The 23,857-nt window shown below is 38.5% G+C and overlaps 1 protein-coding gene across 3 annotated transcripts in view; it reads left to right on the forward strand.

The window, feature by feature from the left end:
• Window positions 1-23,857, forward strand: part of LOC123307343 (homeobox protein homothorax) — a 220,057-nt gene that overhangs the window by 74,028 nt on the left and 122,172 nt on the right. For all 3 annotated transcript variants that reach the window (XM_044889606.1, XM_044889608.1, XM_044889607.1), the window contains one exon: window positions 16,720-16,843. In XM_044889606.1, the coding sequence (XP_044745541.1) occupies window positions 16,720-16,843 (124 nt within the window). The remainder of the gene's footprint in view (window positions 1-16,719; window positions 16,844-23,857) is intronic.

Raw genomic sequence — 23,857 nt, forward strand, 5'->3', positions numbered from 1 at the left:
TCGGCTGTTTCCCTCGGTTACTTTGCAAAATCGATCTTCCGCCGGCCCTACCGCTAGATGGATTGTTATTGTTCCTCCTCGTCCCTTGGCCGACGATTTTCGTCGACTGGCTTCTTCGGAAAATCTGCCGACGTGCAAGTTTTTTCAACGTTCCTTGTTCCCTGCTCGTTATTATATTTCGTTCTGCTCTAAATTATATTTTATACAGGGTGAGTACAAACTCGTACAAATATTTTAACAGTTGAGGTCAAAAGAAACACTTTTTTCCTGTACCATTTTTTCCGATTCGACCCTGATAAAAAGATATAGCCATTTAAAGTTTTCATGATGAGCTATGCCACCCCTGGAAGAATAAAATTACCTTCAGATAAACTATTATTTAAATCCGTGACATTACACATCTGTGAATCTCTGTTACAGAGTTGTATTCAGCCAAAACACCCAATTTTCCAAATATCCTAGATATTTTTCAAATTCAAGTTACTCGAAATATGAGAAATACATACTTTTATTCTAGAAAACATTCAAATATTCATTAAATAACGTCCAATTTCGTTTTAAGAGTTGGGTTCTTTGAATTTTCGGTATTTTCATGGTACGTAATGGTCATAATGATGAAACTGGAAGACGTGGGTGATATCTTGTGTTGGAAAAAGATTCATCAAATGAATGAAAAACTATATTCCGAATTCATTTCATTCGATAGAACCCTTTGTTAGATAAAACTCAAAATGACATTTTTTTGTATTATCAACAGCCTGTATCTTTTGAACCGAGCCGATTCGGGAAAAATGGCAAAGAGAAAGTGTTTCTTTTGACCTCAGGAATCTTCTGTAGAAATATGTGTACAAGTCGAAGACTCGCCTTGCACATTTCTAGATTTCAAATTTCCAACAAAGTAATTGATGACGAAGTTTGTCAACGATTCAGCCCAGTGCTAGTTTTTCCTCTCTGTAAATCACACCAATTACCGCGGATTCAGTCGCCTACGCAGCAACGTCTTGATCAAAATCCGGCTCGCAGGACCATTTGATTTCGTTAGCAACGAAATTGGTAATATTTTTCATGGTTTTTCAACAGCCTGTATCTTTTAAACCGAGCCGCTTCCGAAAAAATGGCAAAGAGAAAAAGTGTTTCTTTTGACCTCAGGATGCTTCTGTAGAAATATGTGTACAAGTCAAAGACTCACCCTGCACATTTCTAGATTTCAATCTTCCAACGATGAAGTTGATGACGAAGTTTGTCAACGATTCAGCCCAGTACTAGTTTTTCCTCTCTGTAAATCACGCCAATGACCGCGGATTCAGTCAACTACGCAGCAACGTCTTGATGAAAATCCGGCTCGCAGGACCATTTGATTTCGTTAGCAACGAAATTGGTAATATTTTTATGGTTTTTCAAGAGCCTGTATCTTTTGAACCGAACCGATTCGAAAAAAATGGTTAAGGAAAAATATGTTTCTTTTGACCTCGAGAATCTACTGTTTAAAATATTTGTACGAATCAAAGACTCGTCCTTGAGAGCTTATTCCGCTGTGAACTTAAGATGCCTTATGCCCCTTATAAGAGTTGTTCTGCCTCTGCGCCATCTACAGTTCGCCCCCCCATTATCAATCAGACTTTTAATCAACTCCAGAACTGTGATAGCTTCAAGGATGCTACAGGCTAATTTCTACTTCATTTGGTGCTTCCTAGAGCTGCAGTAGCCTGTGTGGAGACCACTGAGTAAGATTCAGATCTCGCAGATGTGAAGGAACTGTTTGGAATGATCCAGAAGTGAAAGATTACACCGTAGCGTTCTTCTTCCTGCTCTCCCTTGTTTGTTTCGCTGAATTTATGTCTGCAAGCCTTATGAGGCTAAGGTATTCATTAAGGATTGATGATATTTCAAATTTTCCAAGTATATGCAACATTTGGTGTGGTTCAACCAGGACCCTTTCCAATTCCTGTATAATTTACGAAGGGCCTGTGGTCCGATATCGGCAAATTCCCCAACAAATCAGGCAACCGGAGACCGCACCAGGTATTGCAACTGCGACAATCTCTGCGTGAACACCGCGAAGCAGTTTGCGGCGGTTTCTTCTCCTTGCTGCCTCCTGCGTCGGCGGTGTCCTTATCTCCCCGCGGCACGTTTCCCGAAATTTATGAATAGCTAATGGCCCTTATCGATTGCGGCGTCAGGTGTTGCACTGCGATGGGCCGGGGGGAGTCATACATCAGACGGTCGGAGATTCGGGACCGGGATAGGATAGGAGTCAACGGGAAGCCGGAAGTGCTGCGAAGGCGTCGGCCGTAGCGACGGAGAACGGCGCACCGTGGACGATAAATCATTGCGACAAATTTAATTATCCTGCTGTCTGCGATAAGCCCGACCGACCGGGTAACACCAGGATTGTCCGCTTCTATCCTGAAGGCAGTGCTGCGCGAACGTTTTAGTCGTTGCCAGTCATAAATAAAATGGGCTAATTCGAAGGCGAACCGGCATGGCGGATGCAGATTGCTGATCCGACCGGATGCGCTGCCTAGGGTTGTTTGATTTTCTCACTTCGGTATCCTACAATAAGGACAAACGACTCATAATATCACCACTTTGCCTCAGAATAGAAGAGGCCGCCGAGGTTGTGAGATTTAACGCCCCTCGATAAATTTATCACTGATCGGTTGGGGAACTTGCCACGTCACTTGTTATTTCACATTTCCATCAATCTCAATGTTTAAACAAGGCAGCTACATGAGATTTGTGTGTGCAGGGGCGTTGTCCTTCAAAAACAAAACACCTTTGGAAACCTTTCCGCGTCTTTTCTCTTTAATTTTTTCCCGTAGAGTGGTCAGTAATGTCGAATAGTAATCTCCTGTTATTGTTCTACCCTTATCCAAAAAATGAATCATGATTACTCCATAGCAATCCCAAAAAACTGAAGCAAGAACTTTTCCAGCAGATTTTTGGACACAAAACTTCTTAGGTCTTGGAGAACCAGAGTGTCGTCATTCCATCGATTGTTGCTTTGTTTCTGGATCGTAGAAATGTACCCAAGTCTCATCCATAGTAACAATTCGGTTTAAGAAGTCTACATCGTTTTCAAATCGAGCTCAGATCGAACGCGATGCTTCTACCCTTGCACGATTTTGGTCAACATTCAAATATTTGGGGATCCATTTTGCAGCAATTTTTCTTATGTCCAAATTGACGTGAACTATATGATGAACGCGTTCGTATGAAATATTCAGTGCTTCAGATATCCGTTTTAGCACAATTCGATAGTCTGATAAAATCATGTCATGAACTGCATCGATATTTTCGGGGATTTCCACAAAAACTGGCTTTTCCGATCGGCCATCAATGGAAAATTGACCTCTTTTGAAGCTTGCAGTCCAATTTTTCACGGTCGCATACTAAGGACATTGATCACCAAGGGTATTAAGCATATCTTCGTAAATCTGCTTACCTCTTAACCCTTTTAAATACAGGTACTTGATGATGGCTCGATACTACAATTTTTCGGTTTTCACAATTTCGGTGGACATCTTCTTTCTTTTAATTTATTGCGTAACTCTGGTTTACTTTTTTGACCTCAAACTCCACACTGACACTTCTAATGAGTTATTGTTCGTTGCTATGGTAACGCAATATTTTGCTTATGCATGGAATAATGTCAATGTTTTGACATTATTCGACAGGTTTCTTGTTTTTTTCCTAACTTTATGGTTTCGCCATGGAACATCAACAAAATTTGAAAAAATTCGTTCCCATGTTAATTCTCTTCGAGCATCTACAAGCGTGTCCAAACTAACCCATCGAATGAATTCTGTTCTTCACCAGAAGCATGCGTCCAAATCCACCATCTCCATTATCGAGTTCCTTCGTTCGTCCGCATTATTCCAGGAGGGAAAACAACGAACTGATTAATGAATAACACAAATCTAAATGAATGAATTAATTGGCCTTAACTACCCGATTACCATTCAATACGAAAGATGGAAATGAACTTGTTGATTCCGAAATTATGAATATTCAACGAGGAGAGAAGAGAGCACAGGCATTTCTGTGAATCCGAGAGGCGTTGAAAGAGATGTACGGCCTGCACAAAAGAAATTTGTGTTTATTCATCGGATCTTGCCGTTAATTAAAAAGTGGAGAGAGAGAGAGAGAGAGAGAGGGACTGAAGAGATTCGGTGGGATTTTGTCGATAGTTAGGGATGGGCATCATCGACAAAATATTCACGTTCAAACTTCAATTACTCAATGAATATACCATTTTCATCAATTCTTTCTGAGAGTTGGCTACTCATTATGTACTGAATTAGAATCTTTGTATCTACCTATACAGGGTGAGTCTTTGACTTATACATATACACTGCGCAAAAAAATTAAGGCACATTATGGAAATCTCAAATTTATTCTACAACTGAAGGTGTTCTCAATGATAATTATTTTCATCAGAATTATGCATGCATATGTTATCCACTTTCAACGGTTTTCTTCAATACAGATGTTTTTTCCCAGCAGGAATAAAAAAAGATGATATTATCAGATTTTGAATGTATTGGCTCTATTCTAAAATCAGTTGTTCTCGATCAATCATATTGATCAATAGTTTTTCTTTCGTTTGATTTTCTACACTCGATCGCTATGCAACGCGAAACACGCAATTTGACCCAAGAGGACATGCCCAAGCGGTAGTTTTGCGAGAAGAAGGGTGGACATACACAAGAATTGCAGAAAGGTTTGGAGTTTCCCATACAAGTGTGTCCAGAATGTTGCAGCGTTTCAGGGAGACAGGTATGAATGTCCGAAGACCAGGACATGGTAGACCACGGGTAACAACTGCCATTCAAGAACGTTACTTGAGAGTTTCTTCGTTGAGACAACGGTTTGCAACCGCTCGCCTCCTTAAAATTCAGCTTGAGCAAACTCATGAGGTGCAAATTAGCACTCAGACAATAAGAAATCGCCTCAGAGATAATGATTTAAGGCTTAGTGTCGCGGCAAGAGGCCCAGCTCTTACCCCGGCCCATCGAAGGGCGCGTTTGGATTTTGGGAGAGAGCATATCCATTGCGAAGAGGCCGATTGGGAAAGAGTTCTCTTCACAGATGAGTCTAGATTTTGCCTCTACCATTGTGATCGACGTCCACATGAAAGATATGCTCAGTGCAATATCCTGAATACTACTGGTTTCGGGGGAGGATCGATTATGGTATGGGGTGGAATATCTTTGACTGCTCGCACAGACCTAGTGGTCGTTGATAATGGAGCTATGAATGCTGATAAGTATGTAAGGAACATTTTTGAAGAGCATGTAGTGCCATTTGCCCCATACATTGATGAAAATTTCATTTTTCTGGACGATAATGCCAGACCCCATCGTGCGCGCATCGTTCATTAGTACCTTGAAGAGGTTGAAGTCTCTCGAATGGAATGGCCAGCAAGAAGTCAGATCTCAATCCGATTGAGCAGGTTTGGGACAACCTCAATAGAAGGCTGAGAAGTTCAGAAAATCATCCAGCTACTCTTAATGACTTAGGAATCCAATTCTGAGAAATCTGGGAAGGATTAGATCAGAATATTTTAAGATCACTCATTTTGAGTATGAACCGTCGTTGCCGAGCTGTAATTAACGCAAGGGGTGGAAATACCAAGTATTAAATCACTTATCAGCATTTCACTATTTTGAAAGTTGTTCATTTCTCTTCTTTCACATAAGATTCGGTGAAATCCTGAATTTTTCTTCCATTTAATGTGTCTTGTTTCGTTCAAAACCTTCCCGAGAGAACATAAAGAATAAGTTATAAAGTCAATGTAGAGTTAAGATTTTCAGAATGTGTGTTAATTTTTTTGCGCAGTGTATTTCAACAGAAGATTTCTGAGGTCCAAGTAAACACTATTTCCTCTACTTCTCTTCAAAAATGGTAAAGAAAAAAGTTTTTCTTTGGACCTCTAGAATCTACTGTTTAAATATTTGTTCGAGTCAAAGATTCGCCCTGTATACGATTCCCATTTTTCCCAACCTCCACGTTGAATCATCGACGGCTTTTCACATCCCTGTCCGGAGATGCAATTCAGCAGGGGAACAAACGGACCAGCAGCCACCAAATTGAGAACATCTGGTGCTGACATTCAAACAAAAACGATAAACGGGCCCGGTCAGGCTCGCCTGCTGAAGACATCTCCTTATACACGCACACACACACACATACACATACACGTGAAGGGGGTCTGCCAGGATTGGGGTCCCAGCGTGCTGCGGGGGTGATTTCTTTTTTCCGAAGCGACGGTGTTCTTGTGCGGCACTTTACGTTGGCGATATCCTATCGAGTTACTCCTTCTGCTCGTCAAGGTTGCCCCGTGTGTGTTTTAGTCATACCGCAAGGTAAACGGGGGGTGGTTTTGTTTGTACGAAGGGAGATGCGGAAACGTTGCTCCAGGTACCCGCCTCGAAGGGGTTGAAGGGCGAAAACTAGTTTGGAACTGATGCAAAGTCATCGCGGATTTTCTAGAAGGTGGATTGTAGTAAGGAATCAATAATTTAGTAGGGGATGGTGCAATTTTAATTTTTCTTCTTATTATCATTTCATATTCAGGATCGTCAACCAAACAAAAAATGTATATCCCACGACTCTGAATCACTGGCACGCTCTAAATCATTTTGCACACTGTAAATCTCCTGATTTTCTTTTCCCATCCTAGGTAGCTATCAAAATTCACAACCGAATTGATCATCTTCCTTTATTATTATTGTTCTCAGTGTAGGATGTTATTTAATGACCGATAATACGATAACGACTCACATTACCGTACCTACTCGATACAGCAATGAAATCGGATACATAGAATGCATGCAGTGTCATTCTTTTTCAACTTCATCCAAAATTATACGGAGAACAACTCGAAAAATGTTTATTTTCCGTGCGTTATCTGTGATGCCTAGAAAATATTCATGTCAAAAGTAGCTATGACCATATTTCTGATCATCCAGAATAGAGAATAAGAATAAGCTCAATTTATACTCTTGACACTTTAGTAGTTGAGATGTTTTATAATGAAGCCATAAATGTAAGAACAAAACCAGAGAAAACTGATGTCAAAACTCTCCTTGAAAATATGAATTCCAACCAAGCGATACACCTGTAATTAGGCCTCAGCCTGTTAGATGTTTTTCTGAATAAATAAATAAATATTTTGGTGTTTCAATAAGGGTTTTCATGAAAAATAAATCTGAATCTGCTGAAAACATCTTCATTTATCTCGTGACAATGTTAGTTAGTGAAGTTTTCATAATTTGCACCCTTTGAGCAAATCTTCGATTACGACTTTCTTGTTAAGAGGTCAGTTTTTTACTATTTTTCACTATAAAATGAACGTTTAGGTATTGTTTAAGGACATATGTATCTCGTCCTTATAGCATGGTGAAATTTTGAATATTTCAAATTAGTTACGAAGAATATAAGGTGAATTAACTAACCTGGATATATAACCTCAAAATTAAAGGATTTACACAAAAAACAAATCTGTTTCTTTCAGAGAGGACTTTTTCCACCTAGTTTGTGAAATACATATGAATTTCTATAAAATTCACACAAAATTTATTTAGAAAATCATCTCTGATTTTCAGTTCTACTTGGACAAGTTTTCTTGGCATCTATGTTGCAATTTTAGCCGTTTTATATAATGGAGAAGACAAGATATCATTGTTGTGGCTCTTCATATAATCAATTTCCTCCTATTATGATCGTGTAAAGAGCCAAGAAGTTCGGATGCAAAAAATATTGCTCTCTTTTATCAGCTGATTCAGAACATAGTCGAAATTTTTCCATAAATACTAATACTTCATGACATTTATTAACCTAAAATTGATAATAATAAACACACTTGAATCCAGTTTCGACAACCAATCTTCAAAATTTAGAAAAAACAACTCTAAACTGAGAAAAAAGGATTTATTTGACGAAAATCTTAAAATCTCCTCCAAAAATTACAATGACTGCATTAACTTTTTAGTTCGAACTGTCATCACCATGTCGCTGCAATCTACATTTGTATTCCCAATATCATCGCTTGGATTTGATAGCTGGCGCTTGTAATAATCTTCAACTGAATAGAGCAACCGAAAGGCACAATATTGAATCAATTTATCCAGTGGGACATTTTCTATTGCCTTCGCGTTCCTATAGAATGTTTGGTCAAATTCATTTCTGTTAGTTTTCTGGTTTCTAATAATTGCTATCTTTAGGGAGGTGTATCTAAGCAGGGGCTGCACAATAAATTATATATGAAAGACCCATTCTATTTTTGACCAGGAATCCTGTCCCTCATGTCTCGTTAGTAAATTGTTAGGTTTAATTTTCCGGCCAATTCAGCGACGTCAATTCTTCCGACTGTGAATTATATCTCCAATTCGTATCCAGTGTTAAAATAATTAATAACCCCACTTCGTGAAGCATAAATCGGGCGCCGTCAAGATCTATGTTTGTTCTTATTTTTACCTGAATTGCTCGCCGGATTCGACCGATAAATTTAATCCAGAACCAGCCGGCTCCGTGAGTGGATCCGAATTTTGTTATTCAATTAAATCCTCGTGGTATAATTAAAAATTTACATCAATGTAATTATCGTAATATACAAAATGGGAGATTATAATTTTCGTTGTGGAACTACGTTCTCATTTGAATATTCAGTTTCGGTTTCCAGCTAGCCGGGCTCCTGCATTTAAATTACGAGGTGTATAACTAGTTTCGGAAAAAATTTTAATTGAATATGACCTCCAATATAAATGGCAGTTTATGTCGGGAACATGTAGTTCTTGAACGCGATCGGCACTTGTAAAAATCTGCGTTGATATCATCTGGAGACCTTCGTTCCATCCTTATTGGCGAAAAATGTGGCCTACATCTTCCATAAATCGATCCTGTATAGGTATGCTAATGGGAAAAATTGAGTCAGGGTTGCTGCACAGCGGGATTTTGCAATTTGCATCGTTGCTGCTTGGAAATGGAATGTACGTAGACCTACGCGAAATCATCTTTTTAACTGGAACGAGAGCATTGTAAGGGATTTTTAAATTCAGGATATAAATATGAGAGTTGAGGTCATGTCGATGAGATTCGATATGCTGGAGGAATATTAATGTCATGGGTGTTTTAATCTTTGGTGGGGTTTCCAAAAGGGGGTGAGAACATGCCTACTTTTTGCGAAGAAGATGCACCAATTAAGATGAGATCTTCATACCATTTAGATCGCGTACAGATAGTTAATGCCACTGTAGCGTCCTTAAACGCTTCCGACTGAATACGAAATGAACCATATGGTACGATCGACGTGGTGTGCGTAGAGACAATGGTTGTTTATGCGATGTGCACTGAATCGACAATCGATAGTCACCACCGGTCGTCATTTCGCCTTAACCTTTGGATTCTAGCCCTGTTGTGTCGTTGAAATGCAACGCGGTGTCACGGACTGTTTGTAAACAGTATAATACAGCAACGTCTAGCATATCCAATGGAGCGCCTTATTATAAATGGTACGGTACGTTTTCAGTGGGTCTCTGGAAAAACCCGAATGGAAAGATGACAGTGGCATTAACACCGGTTGAGGATGGCTGTCAACGACCCCGGATTCGTCTGATTCTCACCTTCCATACTAAGTCTGATTTGGTTTCTTCGGTTCTCAGCAGAGAATTCGAGTTTGCTATATTTCAAGTGAAAGGTACGAAGCTAGGGTGATGTCAATTCGTCGCTATGAGCACCCTTATATCCTGATCTCTTGCCCGTCGATTATTTTTGGTGTCAATAGGCAGAAAAGCTTGCTGCCTCATCCTCTGTGCTGCAAGCTTCACCAGGCATATTTTGAGTGATTGCAACACTAGAGGAGATTCTTTTGTAGCATGCCATGAGAAGTCAACGTGAGTAGAGTCTGGAAGATAATGAGGAAAAAACAATTTTGTCCCGTTCATTATCAAATGTTAGAAATGCTTGTAAGGTTATTTTTGGACAAACTGATATAACGGTTGTTGCATGAAGTGATTTCTTTAATCCGACAGACTGTGCGCATTGAAATGATGTTTTTGTTTCTGTTATCAAAGGGCTAAAAAAATTTCAAACTTCACTGTATTTCCTTGAAAAATATTTATTGAAAACAAGTCGTTTTATTTTTTTTTTTAATCCATTATTTTGCTTGCTGTTGCTCGTACAGGGTGATCCCGCATCACGTAACTCCTACTGGGTTTTGAATGAAGTACCTACAGGGTGAGTCCTTGACTCGTACAAATATTTCAACATAGAGTCTTGAGGTCAAAAGAAAGACTTTTTTCCCATAAAATTTTTTCCGATTTGGCCCTGATAAAAACATATAGCCATTTTAAGTTTTCGTAATGAGCTGTGCCACCCCTGGAAAAACAAAATTATTTCAGAATAAGTAGCTAAATCTGTGCATGACACTACACAAATATGGAGCTTTTGAACAGTGTTGTATTCGGCCAGAGTATCCAATTATTAAAATTACACAGATACTTTTTTAATTTTTTAATATCAAATTAATCGCACATGGCACATTATACGAGGAAATATGAAGAATACTTCTATTTTACAAAACGCTCAAATATTCATTCGATAGCTTCTAACTTAGTTTCAAGAGTTGGGTTCTTTGAATTTTTGTTATTTTTATGGTACGTAATGGTCATAATGAGGACACTGAAAGACGTGGGTGATATCTTGTGTTCGAATAAGATTAATCAAATAAATGAAAAACTATATTCCGAAATTCATTTCATTCGATAAAACCGTTTGTGAGAACTAAACTAACTTTTTTAATGGTTTTTCAACAGCCTGTATCTTTTTAACCAAGCCGATTCGTAAAAGATGGTAGAGGAGAAAAGTGTTCCTTTTGACCTCAAAAATCTACCAGTAAATAATTTGTGCTAGTCAAAGATTCGCCCTGTATATCACTTAAGTGGCGGACTAGAAAATGAGTTCTCACTTATAACTTGAAAACAAAAGGAGATAGAGGGATGCGGTTTTGGCCATTAACCATCTTTTGAAAATCGAGGTCGGAAGCGTGCCATACAATCCCATCGAAATTAACCCACCCTGTATATTTATATTTGCAAGAGAGAAGCAGTTTTGTGAGCTGTCTTCTGATGGTATAAGTTGGAATCTTTAAAACTTTGAAACAGAAGGTCATATATGTTATTAGGTTCTCTCTACTCCCCATACTAGAGGTGGTGGTTTGAAAGAAAGCGTAAATTGCTGCGATTCTGTGGGCGATCCTCGAAAATCGGAAGCCGCACCAATTTAGGCCAGATTGGATTATGCCCAATTTGTCGTATAGGATAAGCGGAAGTTGTCGAACTCATTACGTATGGAGCCTGCATGGTTAAACAATCATCAGAGAAGGGATCGAGGTCCGAAAATTAACACCCGCACGGTCGCGAGTCCTACAGACGAGGAAATTAAATAAATCTGGGCCGGAGTCGTCGACCTTGCCGATTAGTTCAGTTTCAAAATCGGATCACGACGACGAGATGATGGGGTTGTCGCAGAGAGAAACCCGACAGATTCAATCTGCATACACACACATTAACTTGAAGTGGCCAATTGGCGTTTGCGTGGGGACGCGCGCAATCCCCTGGGAACTGCTAATTCGTAATTCGGCTGATGTGTAGATTAGATTCGTTACAACCGGCGATAGCTGCTCACTCCCCCATACACGACTTATCCATTTTCTAGCATTTAGTTAAAAGTCAATTAGCCGCATCGGCAAGGGTAGGACGTATACAACATGCACTTTCGCTTCATCCAATATACCTAATGTCATTCTTTTATGCACATCATATCGGCCGCTGTCTCTCTCGTCTCGAGAGTCGAACTATCTATTATTCATGATTTCAGATTGAGAAGGGCTTTAAAACCGGAGGATCTAGACTAATTCGATAGAGGAGTGACGGGTACAGTTTCGAATCTAATAATTTCGACGATGCTCTCTTGAACGTTTCCAACCCCGGATCGGCGAAAACCTGAATTATTCACCGCGATTACGCCATATCTTTTGTAACAAAATCCCCTTACATCCTTCACGATACACAGTCATTGTTGCCCCCTTTTGATCTTTCGTTATGTCATATCCACGGGAAGAAAAAAATCGACATAAAATTTCGAATGTATACAGGGTGACTCTTACTCAAGTGTGAAGTAGGTAAAGACGAGTCCGGAATGCTTTAATTTTTTTTTCTAAAACGCCCTACTGTTAAAATATTTGTACTTGTCAAAGACTCACTCTGTATATACAGTAGTAACTTTCATTTTTTTAAACTATATACCCCATGTTTTTTACATATTCCAGTCCAATATCTTTTTCTGATTCAAAATATATAATATACGTCGTGTCTATAATCGTTCTTTCATAAAAAAAACTCGAAAACTAGTTCGGTCAAACTTTATGCTTCTATGTTGTATCAGGTTATGAGAGACTTTGAAGATCACTTTCATTCCAGATTTTCAAAAAGATGAAAAATTTTTCAATATGATAAATGAAATAAAAAGTTAATTTAATTAAAAAAACAAAAAGATAAAGAAAACATGAATAGACTCAACTATAGACAGGCAGTTTATTAATCGAATTAAAAGAAAGCATTTCTTGCAGAAAAATGTTTGTTATTCACAAAAGTAAAAACTCACGTTTTACAAGAAATGAAGAGATATGATAATTTCCATGTCTCTATATTCTATATTTCCTGCTTCAACTTGAACTAACCAAAAAGGCAATAACTTAGTCCTCACTCCATCAGCGTGATGTCATATTTTCATATCGCAGCAAGCCGCTGTGAGAGGTCTGCTCTCTCCTCTCTCGCCTGCCAAAAGTGACGTGTGTTACAGCCCATGGGAGTAAAGACCCGCACCAACGTGATCTCTTTCTGCTTGTTCCTTTATTATTTACTGGGTAGCCGCACGAAATTCACGGCATCGCACGTCGAATTCGAGGATGAAAGTGCCGCAGTTCTCGTCTCTCGAAACACTTTTCATTACGTCACCTGTCAAATCGCGATACTCCTCCGCTCGGATACGAAATTCCGCATTCCATATAACGTGAAACTCATCGATCCTGCATCGCTTTGACATTTCTACGCTGACCATCATAGAGAATCGTGATGAATTCCACGTTAAAATTAGTTTATCACGGTGGCAAAATAGATACGAGGATATAAATCAAGCGTTGTTACGTACAAATTATTCGTTGCTTGTTATGCCGACCCGAAATTAGTTCTTATCTGAATATTATGCGGGATGGAGCTCATTCATCATTTAGCCCGGGTCGGAAGTTAACCAGAATGGAACGTACCAGTATCATTGAATACAGAAAACAACGATGCGCTCTCTCTATGATGGCCCTCCTCATAGACACCAAGACATTGTTCAATGCCGCAATGAATTAATTGTCAGACTGGCGAATTGTCGTCCACAGAACTTCTTTCGTATCGTAAAAACGGTCGTACAGGTACGAAAATAACCAGAACCTTGAAATTGCCGCTAGTAGACAAGTAGGAAGGGATATTCCGCATCAGACATCGGGCAGACGGTTTTACGAGTGAAAAAGTCGCAGTTTGAAAAATGGGCGCGAACTCACGGCTCGCAGCGTACATAAGGACCATAAAAAAGGTTACGAGCTTACAATAACCGTAACTGTATACCAGTCATACTCTGTTGCAGATTTCTAATTTACTTTACGAGTTAATTGTTATGTCAAATTAGCCGGGGCGATAATCTGCTTTACGCCGTTTTGGCAGCTTCCCTCGTGGGTCCAGATTGAAAACGATCGTCTTCGGAACCGTAATGCCGGGTTATTGGTTGTAAACTTGGAATGTCTGACTGAAACTATCGACATGGAGTGAATTCAGTTGACGCAGTCTTCAAGATATTCGATGGTTTCTGATCTTCTATGCCGATCTCTCGCTGAATTGTCAGTTACGCTGACAATTGTTAGTGTGGTTTTTCAGATCGATTACATCGTAATATTTCCCCTAATATGTTCGAAAATCATGTTGGTAGGCGTAAGCGTCGACCGTTACACGTTTCGACGTCTAATTGCTTAATAATAATATGAAATAACCAACGCCAACACTCGGCGAATATACGGTATCGTAATTATCTCGACTAGGATATTGTTGCCCATTTAACCATGGTTCATTAAATTCGTGCCATATGGAAAATCAATTATTTAACACAAAATTCACTGTGTGTGTTTTATTAAACGTAACAAGGTGTGTGAAAAAGTGCGCCGAGTGCGCCATAAACATATACCGGTGCGTGATAAGCGGAACGACCGTTTCCGAGCAACATCCGCCGTATATTGACATGTGCCGCCTGGACTTTTGATGAATGTGTTCGGTAAATTATCTATAAGCTTCTGATACGAAACAGAAACGGGAAAAACCTTCTGTTTTGAATTACCCCGACAAAAACTGGAAAGCTCAATGGTTTTTCAACAGCCTGTATATTTTAAACCGAGCTGATTTCGAAAAAATGGTAAAGGAAAAAAGGGTTTCTTTCGATCTCAAGAATCTGCTGTCAAAATATTTGAACGAGTCAATAACTCATTCAAATTGTATAGGATGGGTTTTATTACTAATCTATTTATGTTTTATAAAACCAGGTACATCGTATGAATCGAGAAGGAAGTGTTGGCGCAATATCTCTCAATTAAAAGAATGTTACGCCGTTTGGAACTGGTCCCAGTGTGTTCATAACACGTGAAATATGTCAGGCTGGAGAAAGAATATATAAAGGACAATATATTTCGTATGATTCATTAACGCTGACGTTGAATATACATCATTCTCGCGCCGAAATAACAACTTCTTTCCCCGTTCACTTTTAGACCAACAGAGCGACTCTTTATCCCATGAAGAATTGCCTTTTCTTCCCCGGCCCTCTCGATTTCCAACCGATAGAAATTTTAAATATGAAGAAGATTAAGCCGAAACGCTTCTCATGTTGCCAGAACAGACAGCTCTTTCTTTAGCATTGACAGAGGGATATCGAAAGTCACATCTGGCACTCAAAACCCTTCTCGGAATCTTGAAACCCAAGATTCGTTAAGGAAAAAATATTCCAAAAATAAAACAGGGGTCCCCCGATGGTTTGTTAATTACATAATTTGATGCCTCGAACTGCAGAACGGATATGTATCTGGAGCAACTACGATATACAGGATGTGCCTCCGTAATTAATCTTGGTAGACCCAGGGTGCGAACTTGTGATTTAAATAGGTAGATCCGGATGAATTAACAAATTAGTAATATATTGATCAGTAAATTACTCCTCAAATTGTTTCGCAACTATTCATTCAAGGACTGCATAGTATCACATTTTTACACAATAGAGGAGTATTTTCTTGCTTTTAATTCCAGCTCAATCATTTTTGGATCTAAAGAAATCTGAAATTCAAACTCAGTTATAAAGCACAATTTTTTTATGTAAGATGTAATTAATTTCACAAGCGACAATATGCTAATGACTTCATTACTACGCTAATGACTTCATTACCGTCAATGAAATCCGCATAGAAAAATACCCCATGTCCTATTTTGTTGGAATAGAATAATAGCCGTATTCTGAGAATTATTATACATATTATGTGCAGAAATCCTTAAAACTGCGTAACAGAAATCAGATGTCCCAGACTGAACGAAATACCATCAGTCATTTCACATCCCCGGCTCCACTCCATATTATCCTTTCCGGAATTCAATTCCCACACCTCCAACCGTGAAAGAAAGCCTTAACGCGAAAATCATAGTGTTCGAGGGTCCATAAAAGATCGAAAAAACAGATATTCGGTTAAGGATGCATTATTTTTTAAGGTGTAGAACATATTCGAGTTCCACAAAACACATCCGCGAAGCTATTGTGAAGATTATGAGGCTTTATGTTCTGTATATCGATTTCGGCTTTTACGACTGTTTTATAGCTTGAATTCGAATGAGTGGGTTTTCTCGAATGGCCAGAAGTGCATTACCTAAACTTTTTCACAGCTTCCCTCCTGGACCGAGACACAGTGAAGGTTCGTTCTCGGTTAATCGCTGCTTCGATCCGAATTCAACATGTTAGAATTACCATAAAGAGTTAGGATCGATTAGGAATGGGTTTTTGGAAGGAACTGAACAATTTGAAATGCTTTTCGAGGCGATATACAAGACCTTTTCTTTTAACCAGTAAGCCAAGTAGAACAAAACAAATTTTTATAAATGAAAATGAATAGAGGATTATAGCTTTTTCTGGATCAGACTTAAATCTTTTATGGGTGAAAAATTGACAGTTTGAGCCACTCTTGTTATTTTGAAAATTGATACAAAGGATGCTATTGAAGTTCTTCGGTTGTAATCTGTGAAATCATTCTGGTATTCTTTTTAATATTTTAATCTCAGAAATATGTCAATTTTGCTTTTGTTGTATTTATATATGATTGAACCGAATCAAATTATAGATGTGGGCATGGATATTTTAATAAAAGAATCAGCCTGAGAGACAGGCTTGTCAAAAGTGTCGTGTCAGAATGTTCCTTCAAAAATTTCGTGGAACCTCTTTGAGATCATCCCCAATGACCTGGCCTCAATGAGTTACCCTTATATTTTCTTATTTTCGTTGTTTCCTCCCCCAAAATTACCATTCTACTCAATCCACTAGAGTGATATGATGTCATCATTTATACCCAAGTATTATTTCTGATTACAGAGACCACCATCGTCGTCACTATCGTATGGGGGACCAGTGAACGACGACGTAAGGTCACCTGGTACACCAGGACCCCTTTCACAACCACCAGCTTCACAACAGAGTCTCGACGCCTCGGATGCAGGTAAGATATTTCATTTTTAACTGAAAACAAAAATTTTATCTCATTGTGAGAAGGCCGAGCGCCGGCGCAGTAGAATCGGTCGGAGTGAGTAGGCAACCCGCAGTGGCCGATCCGAGCCGACTCGGCTTCGCCTACTTAGCTCAATATTGGATTGGTCTATAGCTGCCAATGAATTGCAATCGTTCAAAGTGGACTTTCTCGTATTTCAATCCAGACTATCGACCGCAAATGAAAAGAGCTTTCGTCCGACATGCCTATTAATAAGTGTCACTAAATACATGAATATTCCCCTTTCTAGGAAACGGCTTATCCATTAGATCCATCTATTTATGAGCCAGAATTCGGCGGGCAATTCCATCACGAATTTGTTAAGCACCAATTTATACTAAGTAATGAAGCGTACGCCATTAAAATTACTGGTGTAATTGAAAAACGGGAACTAATGAAGAGTTTGCGGTTCTTTTTTATTTACATTAGTGCCGATAAGGCGATGCGACCCTAATGACTTAATCGATAATTGTCCAATTGGCGGTGTGCGGGTACACCACTGAAACATAAACTTTTCGGTAACGGGCGTTGTTTTTGGATGGGGAATTTCTGGGAAAATCTTGAAAATTCAGTGTTTGGGAATCGGCAAACTTGTTGTAGCTGGTATTACCTATTTTTTTCAAGCTGTCAACTCATTATCTTTCGTTTTATGCCAGTATTACCTCACTGTTTTTGCAATAACAATCTAATAGGCTCCCTTCCTGCCATTGAGGCAAGATGACGGTATCAAATTTCCAAATCCGAAGTTCTGCCTGTGGATGTTACCCCCCAAGACTTGAGAACGATAAAGGCAGGTTCTATCCGCACTTGAGGGAGATAAACTGGAGAGTGCTCCAAGAGTTGAGTGGTGTACCGGAGAAGGAACAGATATCCCCGAAATTTCACTAAGGGAATATCTATCGGCATCGATAATCTATCCAAGGAAACCAGTGGATACGTAGCCAATTTGGTATTCTTGTCAATGAAAGAAGGCTGTATGCATTTCGCACAAATTTCATTATGAATTTTCAGGTTCATCGAGATTAGGAGTCTACCAAAAATTTTTTGATATTACTGTACAGGAGAAAACTAGGCTCAAGAAAATTTTGCAGTTTGATTCGATATGCTCGGCTCTTGATTCTAATTTAGCTTTTCATTCCTCGAGAATCACCCCCTCTATTTTTTAGAAGACGAGCCTGTATTTTTCAAATAAATTCGAGTAGTTTTTATCCTACCGAGTTCATATATCGATATTTTGGCAAAAATGTGTCGATATGTAGGTACTCATTTGTGCAGTTTTTTGTTGTTTTCAGTAAATTTTATAGTTTTTCTTTCTGATTTCGAATAGTTTCTAGTCCATTGTTCAATTGGAAAGGCAAATACCAGGTTGGATGCATAGCTAAACTCGGTAACGAATTCATTCAGGGGTGTCCCTTCACGAAAGAAATCCAAGCAGAAAAAAATGTTTTGGGCACATTTACTCCTGAAAATAAGTCGAGCATAATTTTGGTAATCAAGAGCGTCTTTATGGATAACTTGCAAAAATGTTCAATGCCGTGCGCCAAACTATCCTGTCTAAAATGTACGAGAAAATTATCGTCACATACCTAAGCACCTGCTGGGCACATAATTACCGCGAATCACGTGAAATTATGAGCCGATATCGAATTATCCCGACAGCGGGATCCCGAGAAAGAGACTTGGTCTTCACTCGACCAGCGACGTGTTTATCGTACTGGGGAAAAAATCGAAAACGCTATTTCCGTATGACCGCTCGAATATATTATGTAAAAAAAAAAAACCGGGGAACATTTGCATTATGCGCGCGGCAAACGCGGAATGCAAATCGACCGGGGAATTTTTAACATATAAATTGATCTGATTCATTCCCTTTTGCCTTCGGGACGTCGAGCGAAAAATCTTGACGTGTATGCAAATATTGTGATACGTTTGAAGTAATTGATAATATGCGGGTTCTCTCTGATGCACCTGGGAGCACCTGATAATGGTCGAGCACATGTCTCGTAATTTCTTATCGAGGCGTAGATCGGATTGACGGTCTAATGTTCGTTTAACGAGCGAAGACCTGGCTCTCCTGTATACCTGTAAATTTGGTACGATGAAACTGGGCGATAATGATTCACTACTCGCGACTATATCCCGTGGTAGAGCTCACTGCAGCTTTCGCGAAACGGTAAATTAGATTTTTACGTTTAACTTATATAGGCTGAATTACATGATTTTCACTACGAGTCTTATATAAAACACTACGTGTGCTTCGCTGTTACTAAGTGCCGAGTACTTTGTTCTACTTGAACGCCTATCTTTTTTTCATGTTGGTCCGCCTGGCGTCGCCAGTTGCTACCCTGAACGGAAGTGACAGCTCGTTCATCCGCATTTTGAAAGGAACCAAAATTTCTCCTCTTATTCATTCATTGTTGTATATTTTAACAGTAGATTTATATATTTTGACAGTAGATTCTTCGGTCAAACGAAATATTTTTTCTTCTTACCACGTTTTTCGATTCCGGCTAGATAAAAAGATATAGTCATTTTGAGTTTTCCTATTGAGCAATGATCCACCTGGAAAAAAATAGATTTTCTTCAGAATAGCAAGCTAAATCTATGAGTTGCATCCAGACAAAGTAGGTACCAAATTTCAGAATATCACAGCTATTTTTCATTTTTCAAAATCGAACTACTCGAAAAGTATACGAGAAAAAATGAAGAACGCTTTTATTTTCCAAAACGGTCAAATATTATATAGTGAGTATTGAGTAGTATTATATAGTAAGCGTTCAACTTACTTTTTAGGGTTGTGTTTTTTGAATTTCTGGTATTTTCATGGTATGTAATGGTCATTATTAAGAAACTTGAATATATCGGTGGAATTTTGTAGAAGATTTCGGATAAGATTCTCCACATCAATGAAAAACAAATATTCTGAAAATCATTCCATTCGATAACATCGGTATCGTTTGTGAGATAACTCAAAATTACATTTTCATTAATTTTCAACAGCCTGTACCTCTTCAACCGAGCTGAATTGGAAAAAATGTTAAAAAGAAAGAGTGTTTGACCTCAGAAATATTTTTCTAAAATACATATATGTACAGGGCGGGCAAAATTCGTTGTCTGTGGGGGGATCTCGAGAACTATAAGCGCTAGAAGAAAGCGGCTGACACATTTTCTAGCTTTTTTTCAGAGAAACAAAGAATGGTGAAAACCGTAGTCTCCCACTATTATTCGTTTTTGAGTTATTAGATAGAAATGAGATTTTGACGATTTCGAAAAGTTCTCATAATTTTTTTGTCTTTGAAGTTGCAGATCTGAAACATGAACCTTTTATAGGCACTTCTTTACGTAGAATCCACTGTTGAACTAAAAATATTTTTTCATTTCGAATCATTAGGGGAACTTTCGTTTTTTCAAATGCAAACTTCTACTGAATTTGTAATTTTTCAATTAGAAAAAAATTTTTCGTTAGTAGGTACATTCTACGTATGAAGTGCCTAAGAAGGTTCAAGTTTCAGATATGTAACTTCAGAGACGAGAAAGTTATGAGAACTTTTCGAAATCGTCCAAATCTCATTTTCAACCAATAACTCAAAAACGGAGAACAGTAAGATGCTACGGTTTTCGCCATGCCTTGTTTCTTAGAAAAAGAGCTAGGAAATGTTTCTTCTAGATCTTATAGTTCTCGAGATACCCTCAGTAGACAACGAATTTTGCCCATCGTGTACATATCGAAAACACAGCCTGTATATCAGGAAATATTCGGTACGGATGACACCCTGAAAATAAATCTCATCAACATATCTTCTGTATTTCTCCATATGATATTGGAGAAAGAAAGATGGACCATGCATGTCAGTTAATTAATACAACTAATTGAGTAACTTCATTATGATAAGTAAACGGAGACTCCGCCGACCTGAAAATAAAATGTATATTAAAATATTCCCTAGCTAAACGCGTGTGAGCGAGGCAGAACAGGCCGAACTTTGACATCTGCCACCGATTCAACCTATCGGCGTGACAATAATGAAAGTAACAGCGCCGTTGATGTTGACGCTGCCGCCGCTGTCGTAAAGTTTCATTAGGCGACACTGAATTAAACTAATGTCGCCACAATGCGTAATTGTGTATACGGACCGGGCATCTATGTACCAGTAATGCAACTCCGATATCCAAATATATCTGTCGCATAAATCTGAATTTATAACGTTCCGCATTAACGTACGTCAGCGCGTAATCGTAACTAATACCGACGGGTTTTTACGTTTTTGATTCCGCCGAATACGCCGCGCGCGATGCGGCCGCCGCTGCAACACAACGGTGGATAGGTTATATATGTTCATTTGCGAATCGCATGACGCCGAAGGGAGAGAGGGTTTCATGTCACCGACGGCGAAGTGATGACAGCACCGGTGACCTTTGCGCTCATGCAACCTCATTGCGCTAGGTACGATATGCTAATACGAAAAATATGAAATTTCCGATTCTTCGTATTTTTTTTTGCTCGAGTTAATGTTAATGATCGCGGTCCCCTCGGCGCGCTCAGGAAACGAACCCTTACAAGGAGGCGCCCTTGATGGTCCGAGAACACGGAAAAGGTTGATTGATTAACTTTGTGTCAGCCTCCGCTGCCGCGTTAATTATGGAGGCAACGCGATTCCGGTTTTTCTAGACATAACCATGACTATTTTTAGGTACGATTAGTTTCTTGTTTCAATACAGGGTGATTCAAAAAAAGTTACCCCGTCTCTAGGATAGGTTGAAAACTGCAAAATAATTGGGGTTTGTGCAGTAAAGAATTTTCGTAATGGTATCCGTATTCAAGATAAAGGAATAAGTTTTTTCATAAAAAATATACATATCTTAATCTGTTAAAAATATCTAGATCTATCCCGTAGGTAACTATGGGGAAAGCTTAGTGAAGTTTTCATAGTTTGTATCCTTTGAACAAATCTTCGATTACGAGTTTCTTGTGAAGATGTCAGTTTTTACTATTTTCCACGATGAGATGGTCAATGTTTGAGGACATATGTATCTCGTCCTTATGACATGGTAACGTTTTTGTACATTTCAAATTAGTTACGAAGAATAGAAGTTGAATTAACTAAACTGGATATATAATCTCCGAATGAAGGGATTTACACGAAAAACAAATCTGTTTCTTCCAAAAAGGACTTATTCCACCTACATAGTAAGTTGATAAACATATGAATTTCGATAACGTTCACACAAAATTCATTTAGAAAATCATTTCTGATTTCCAGTTCAACTTGGACAAGTTTTCTTATCGTCAATATTGCAATTTTAGCCATTGTATATAATGAAGAAGGCAAGATATCATAGTTTTTGCTCTCCATATAATCAATTTCTTTCTATTATGATCGTGTAAAGAGCCAAGAAGTTTGGATTCAAAAAAAATATTGCTCTCTTTTATCAACTGATTCAGAACATCGTCGGAAGTCTTTCATAAATACTAATACTTCATGACATTTATTGACCTAAAATTGATAATAATCAACACAATTGAATCCAGTTTCGATAACCAATTTTCAAAATTGAGAAAAAAAAATAGAAACCAAGAAAAAAGGATTTATTTCACGAAAATCTCAAAACCCCCTTCAAAAATGACAATGACTGCATCAACTTCTTATTTCGAACTTTTATCACTATGTCGCTGCAATTCAAATTTGAATTCCCAATTCCCTGTTATTTCCATTTTCGTGCTTTGTTGATGAGTTTCTTGACAATGGAACAATTGGGAATACTCCTTCTGAACAAAATGACATATTTTTTATGAAATATGTATCTTTGAAACTTCACATTTTGAAATAACTATTTCAACCGTTTCCCAAAAAAATTATTTTTAGTAGGTACTTAAAATTGAAAATGGGTATTTGAAATTTAAAGCGTTTCGTTTCTTTTGCACAAGTTGGCAACATCGACTAAAATATGCGTTGATAATAAAGGACAACAAATACACTATCTTGATGAGATAGATAAAGATGGCTGTCTATGAAGTCTGCGAGGAAGGCCGTAAAATTTTATGGGATTTTTATGGCCGGTTGCTGTTGAGGCTCGCCAGTGAGTACGCTCCTTATGATGGCTGAATCAACAGCTATTAGTATTTTATAAACAAGCCATTGTTTTTTTATTTTCTAGTAGGCGCTGTTGCCAAATCGTAAACTAGAAACGAAGCGATTTGAATTTTAAAACCCCATATTTGAAGAATGATTTTGAATGGTTTCCGCGGTGCATTTGAAAAATTCATGAATGAAACTCATAATTATTCAGTTTAAACTTGCATATGCTGTGATAACCCAAATTGAGGAGAATTCCTCATTACCAAAGTAGTCAAATTTAAAATGCGCCGATTTGTGAATTCTCTTTTTTTATTCGCAATTCGACTCTCGATATTTCTGGGTTCAGGATCCTGAACCCACTGTTTATCTGAAAAACCGTCGGAAATCCTCCAATCCAAAACGGTTAAGCCTCATATGGTAATACGATAAGTGCTCATTCCATTTATAGTTCGGCGGCGGTATACAACGGCACATAATATTCAATTTAGTGATTTGTTAATGACCGTCCCGCTAATGGCACACTCATATTGGTCGTATATGCGCGGAATAAAAAATGACGAAGACAATGAGAATCGATAAAGAAAAGCGTTCGAATGGAAACATGCACGTCATAATCGTTAATTTTGAAAGGATATTATGCAAGATAATTTTGAGAGAGCGGGAATCGAACTCGTTACCTTGACGAATGTTACATTTAAATAATTAAGATAGGGATAGGTTAACTATTTATAAGGTATCTCGGTACGTATACACAAGTACGCAACGGCTAATTGCAGCCGGTCGTTATGCAATCAGCGCGCTTGTAACACGGACACGAATTGCATTTAGAAACAGCGCGTCTGCCTCCGATAAAAACGCCGACCGACTCTGATGTCGTTTCCTCTCTCAT

This window comes from Coccinella septempunctata, chromosome 2, assembly GCF_907165205.1.
Source record: "Coccinella septempunctata chromosome 2, icCocSept1.1, whole genome shotgun sequence".
NCBI classification, from domain to species: Eukaryota; Metazoa; Arthropoda; class Insecta; order Coleoptera; family Coccinellidae; genus Coccinella; species Coccinella septempunctata.